Below are 4,358 nucleotides of genomic sequence, written 5' to 3'. Positions count from 1 at the left end.
ACCGGAGGGTGGTTGTTTGCCCCATCTGCCCCCTCCCTCCATTGAATTTCCGGTAGTTGGGGTAGTTTCTCAGTTTCTCTGCCACTCCATAGAAAGGATATTTAAATCCGGCGCCAGGCTTTGCGCAAGCGCGGAACTCAGCCGCCCGCCATATTTGAGGAGGGAATGAACGCCTTGCTGGGGCAGCTGCATTTGCCCTGCCTTGACATGGCGGCTGCCCTGCCTTGACATGGCGGCTGCCCTGCCTTGACATGGCGGCTGCCCTGCCTTGACATGGCGGCTGCCCTGCCTTGACATGGCGGCTGCCCTGCCTTGACATGGCGGCTGCCCTGCCTTGACATGGCGGCTGCCCTGCCTTGACATGGCGGCTGCCCTGCCTTGACATGGCGGCTCTGTGCCCGGAGCGGCTGCCGTCAGTTCCGGCCGTAAAGCGTAGCTGTCGCGCTCCTGCCGATTCATTGTACTGGTTGTGCTGCTGATGGCGTTGAGCGGAGCGGAGACTGCGGGGCTGCGGCAGGCGGCCGCCATGTACGAGCAACTGAGGACCGAGTGGGGCAAGAAGAGCCCCAACCTGGGCAAGTGCGGGGACGTGCTGGGCAAGCTGAAGGTGAGAGAGACCGGGGAGGGTATGAGGGGTAATAAACACACTGGGGGAGGGGGTAATAACATTGATTGACAAGCCCCCAGAAGTAAGGAGGCAGCGGATAAAGTGTTAAACGCGTGATTGACAGATCAGCAACAGGCACCTGCCAGGCTGGGGCATTAATATATTAGGGGGTAAGCATAGTGGGGGCAGGGAGCAAATGAGGTAAAAGCTGGGGGCAGATTACGGGGCTGGCAGAGGGTCGGCGTCACCTAGAGAACGGATTTCACTTTAATGCCCTGTTCTGCCCCGGGGCACTTGTGGCCAATTAATGCCCCTCATAGGGGCCTCTGACAACTGCCCCGACAGCCCAAGAAATCTATAAATACCCCTTAAAACCTGATTTCTATATTATTAACGTGAAACGTCGCCTCCTGGGGCAGTACGGGGGTGGGGTACGAACTCCTGGAGGTTGCGGAGGGTAAATACTGACTTTTTGCCCCCTTCTTCCAGCTCGCTCTCCTGGAGCAGAACTTTTTACCCACAACTGATGCCAAACTGACGAAGCAGCAGCTCGTACTAGCGCGTGAGTATCTCGCAGCAATGATCTCTACCACCTCTGCTGGGAGGCTGTTCCACGCTCTCTAGCATGTTAAGCAAATAAAGCCCATATATATATATTTAGCTTCTGTGGCGACAGCCTATTGGCTCCCTGTTAAGTGATGTTATTATGTACGGGTCAGGGGGTGGGGTGGCGAGTGCCACGGCGGTGGGGCTGCAGATTTAACGCGGTCCGTTTGCAGGGGACATCCTGGAGATCGGCGCCCAGTGGGCGATCCTGAAGAAAGACATCCCGTCCTTCGAGAGATACATGGCGCAGCTCAAATGCTACTACTTTGACTACAAGTGAGTGCTTGGTACAGGGATGGGAGCACAGGGGGAGGCGGCCCGTGTTTTGGGGGGTTATTGAGGCTGAAGGAATTTAATAGACGCGGAGTTAAAGTGAAGAGGCTGCAGGAAAGTGAGACCCCCAACCTGCAGCGCTCCCCCCAAAGCCAGGGCCGGAGATGTGTTCAGCCGGTAGGGCAGCTATCCGCGGGGCAGGGAACTGCGCGTGAGGGGGGATTCTGCAGAGCCCCCCCCATGTGTTTGGACGGCAGTTTAAAGGGCCGCGTGGCTCACAGAGGCCGGACGGCCGGAGCGTCCCTTTATTTCCATTCCTTTCAAGGTTTCCTAATTTATTTATGTTTTGGGGGGGGGGGCTCTGTTTTCATGCCCCGTCCGTGGCCCCCAGGGGCCAGGGCCCTTCCTGCTGTAACGTTTTTTCCCCCCCCTTTGCCGCAGGGAGGAGCTCCCGGAATCGGCCTATAAACACCAGCTCCTCGGCCTCAACCTCCTCTTCCTCCTGTCCCAGAACCGCGTGGCCGAGTTCCACACCGAGCTGGAGAGGCTTCCGGCCAAGGAGATCCAGGCCAACGTCTACATCAAGCACCCCGTGTCCCTCGAGCAGGTATTTGGTGTTGGGCTGGCGGTGATGGGAGTTGTAGAGCCCGTCGGCCCTCGCGGCCCCCGCTCACCTTGGCTCTCCTCTGCTTTCAGTACCTGATGGAGGGAAGTTATAACAAGGTGTTCCTGGCCAAGGGGAACATCCCGGCGGAGAGCTACACCTTCTTCATCGACATTCTGCTGGACACCATACGGTGAGTTCCGGGTCTCCCCGCCTCTGCCGGGAGGACGCTCCGTTAGTTGACTGCTCTTGCCGTGCGTGCCGTTGCCCACGCGTGTGTTTTACGTGCCGCCGTGTCTCGTGGCAGGGATGAGATCGCGGGATGCATCGAGAAGGCGTATGAGAAGATCCTGTTTAACGAGGCCACGAGGATGCTCTTCTTCAACACCCCCAAGAAGATGACGGATTACGCCAAGAAGGTTCGTACCCAATTATTCTCTCCCAACCCCCCCCGGGGGCCGATCCTAGGGGCCACCTGCTAGCTTCCCAGGGCAGGTTATTCCCAGCGCATGCACACATCGTGTGTGGTCCCCGGGGCAGATTATTCTCGGTGAGCGTGGGGTAAGCGGTTTCCTGGAGCCGTAGAAACGCGGTGGTCTCTGTTGCCCGTGGCAGCCCCCCCAGTATTCCCGCCGGATAATAAATGCCCCCCTCTTGTCTTTGCAGCGAGGCTGGGTCCTGAGCCCCAACAACTACTACAGTTTCAGCAGCCAACAGCACAACCCGGAGGAGGCCACGATACCGTCCACGGAACTAGCCAAACAGGTCATCGAGTATGCCCGCCAGCTGGAGATGATCGTCTAGCGCCAGCCGCGGCCCCCGCGCTCTCCTCCTCGGCTCTCCTGGACTTTCTGCCCGTGTCGGCTTTTTTATGTTATTTGTGGGGTTTTTGTATAATATTACGCGCCGTGGCTTTGTGGGCTTGCGCAGGCACGAGGCCGCTCCTGAGGAGTGGAAAGGATTCTTTGGCCTCGCGTCACCGGATCGTACGCAGGAGCCCAGCCAGCCCCCTCGGGGGGGGGGGCGACACGCTGGGGTATTCGGGGTGCGGGTTGCGCGTGTGATGATGTCATGGACCCGGTGACTACGGCACTGCGCGGGTCCCACGGCGCATGCAGAGGTTGTATCACGCGTATAATAAACGGAGTATCTCAAGGTGTGGCGTTTGTGGTCGTCATGGCGTCGGCCGCATTTCTTATCTTTGGGTTCTCTCGGGTTTCAGGAACGTTCTAGATTCTGCTCGTTTCTGTAAGCAATTTGTGGGAAGGGGCGTGGCCCGGGACGGCCTGTGATTGGTACATGCTGCATTATAGGGAGTCTAACACGCGACCTGCTCTGACATCTCTTGATCTATACATCGGGCGAGATACAGACGCCCCAAAATAATAATATACGGGGGGGTCCGGGAGCGCTGGAAACGTGGACACGAAATGCTGAGAATTTACCCCAAAATCTACACTAGCCGACGTCTATCGTCCTATCGGGTGACACAAAGTATAGGTCAGAGCCGGCGCCTGTCCGTCAGCGAGGACCCCCTACGCTTCACTCTGCTGGGAGACCGCCGAGGCGTAAGCGTTACAGCGCCGCAGGGGTTTGCCTGGTCGGGACACAAGAACGACGAGGCGCTCGCTCGCTTAATGGCTTTTATTCTTTGCGTTCGTGACGGCTCCGCTCCGTGGCCTCGTGCTGATCCAGCAGCGGCTTGGTGGCCAGGGCCAGCGCGGACGCCACTTTCAGGGTGGTGACCCAGATGGGCTCCGTCAGCTTGTTCTCGGCTACTGAGAACCTGCAAAAAGTAACAAGAACGCGGTGAGTCCAGCTGCCTGTAAAGCCGCACCTGACCCTGCGGCCCTTCTGAGCAGCTACCCCGGCCCTCGGGGGGCCCCCGCCGCATCCTATTCCGCCGTATTCCCAAATACCCGGCTTCACAAACGATCCTCGGGGGCCACAAACAGGCCGGGCATTCAGCGCTGTATACAGTAATATAACCCCCCAGCGCTGTATACAGTAATATAACCCCCCAGCGCTGTATACAGTAATATAACCCCCAGCGCTGTATACAGTAATATAACCCCCCAGCGCTGTATACAGTAATATAACCCCCCAGCGCTGTATACAGTAATATAACACCCCAGCGCTGTATACAGTAATAACCCCCAGCGCTGTATACAGTAATATAACCCCCCAGCTCTGTATACAGTAATATAACCCCCCCAGCGCTGTATACAGTAATATAACCCCCAGCGCTGTATACAGTAATATAACCCC

The 4,358-nt window shown here is 57.6% G+C and overlaps 1 protein-coding gene across 2 annotated transcripts; it reads left to right on the top strand.

Annotated features, from left to right (window-relative positions):
- The first annotated feature begins 420 nt into the window (after positions 1-420).
- PSMD8 (proteasome 26S subunit, non-ATPase 8) lies at positions 421-3,245 on the top strand. 2 transcript variants are annotated; one of them, XM_053472631.1, is made up of 7 exons: positions 421-607; positions 1,097-1,169; positions 1,387-1,489; positions 1,928-2,093; positions 2,183-2,280; positions 2,395-2,509; positions 2,757-3,245. In XM_053472631.1, exons 1-7 carry the CDS (start codon positions 479-481, stop codon positions 2,892-2,894), a joined length of 822 nt encoding a protein of 273 aa, XP_053328606.1. In that variant the 5' UTR covers positions 421-478; the 3' UTR covers positions 2,895-3,245. The 2 variants fall into 2 exon arrangements, with proteins under 2 accessions (XP_053328606.1, XP_053328605.1); XM_053472630.1 differs by having other exon boundaries at positions 423-607; positions 2,183-2,283; positions 2,398-2,509.
- The last annotated feature ends 1,113 nt before the right edge of the window (positions 3,246-4,358 follow it).

This window comes from Spea bombifrons, chromosome 8 (genome assembly GCF_027358695.1).
Source record: "Spea bombifrons isolate aSpeBom1 chromosome 8, aSpeBom1.2.pri, whole genome shotgun sequence".
Classification (NCBI taxonomy): domain Eukaryota; kingdom Metazoa; phylum Chordata; class Amphibia; order Anura; family Pelobatidae; genus Spea; species Spea bombifrons.
The sequence above is the reverse complement of the archived record's forward strand: the minus strand, read 5'-3'. Positions and strand labels throughout refer to the sequence as shown.

Excerpts from the sequence above, each read along its gene's own strand:
- PSMD8 (XM_053472631.1), top strand. The coding sequence starts at position 479 with ATGGCGTTGAGCGGAGCGGAGACTGCGGGGCTGCGGCAGGCGGCCGCC. Across the intron at positions 608-1,096 it reads ACGTGCTGGGCAAGCTGAAG|CTCGCTCTCCTGGAGCAGAA; the intron begins GTGAGAGAGACC and ends CCCTTCTTCCAG. Across the intron at positions 2,281-2,394 it reads GACATTCTGCTGGACACCAT|CAGGGATGAGATCGCGGGAT; the intron begins ACGGTGAGTTCC and ends CGTGTCTCGTGG.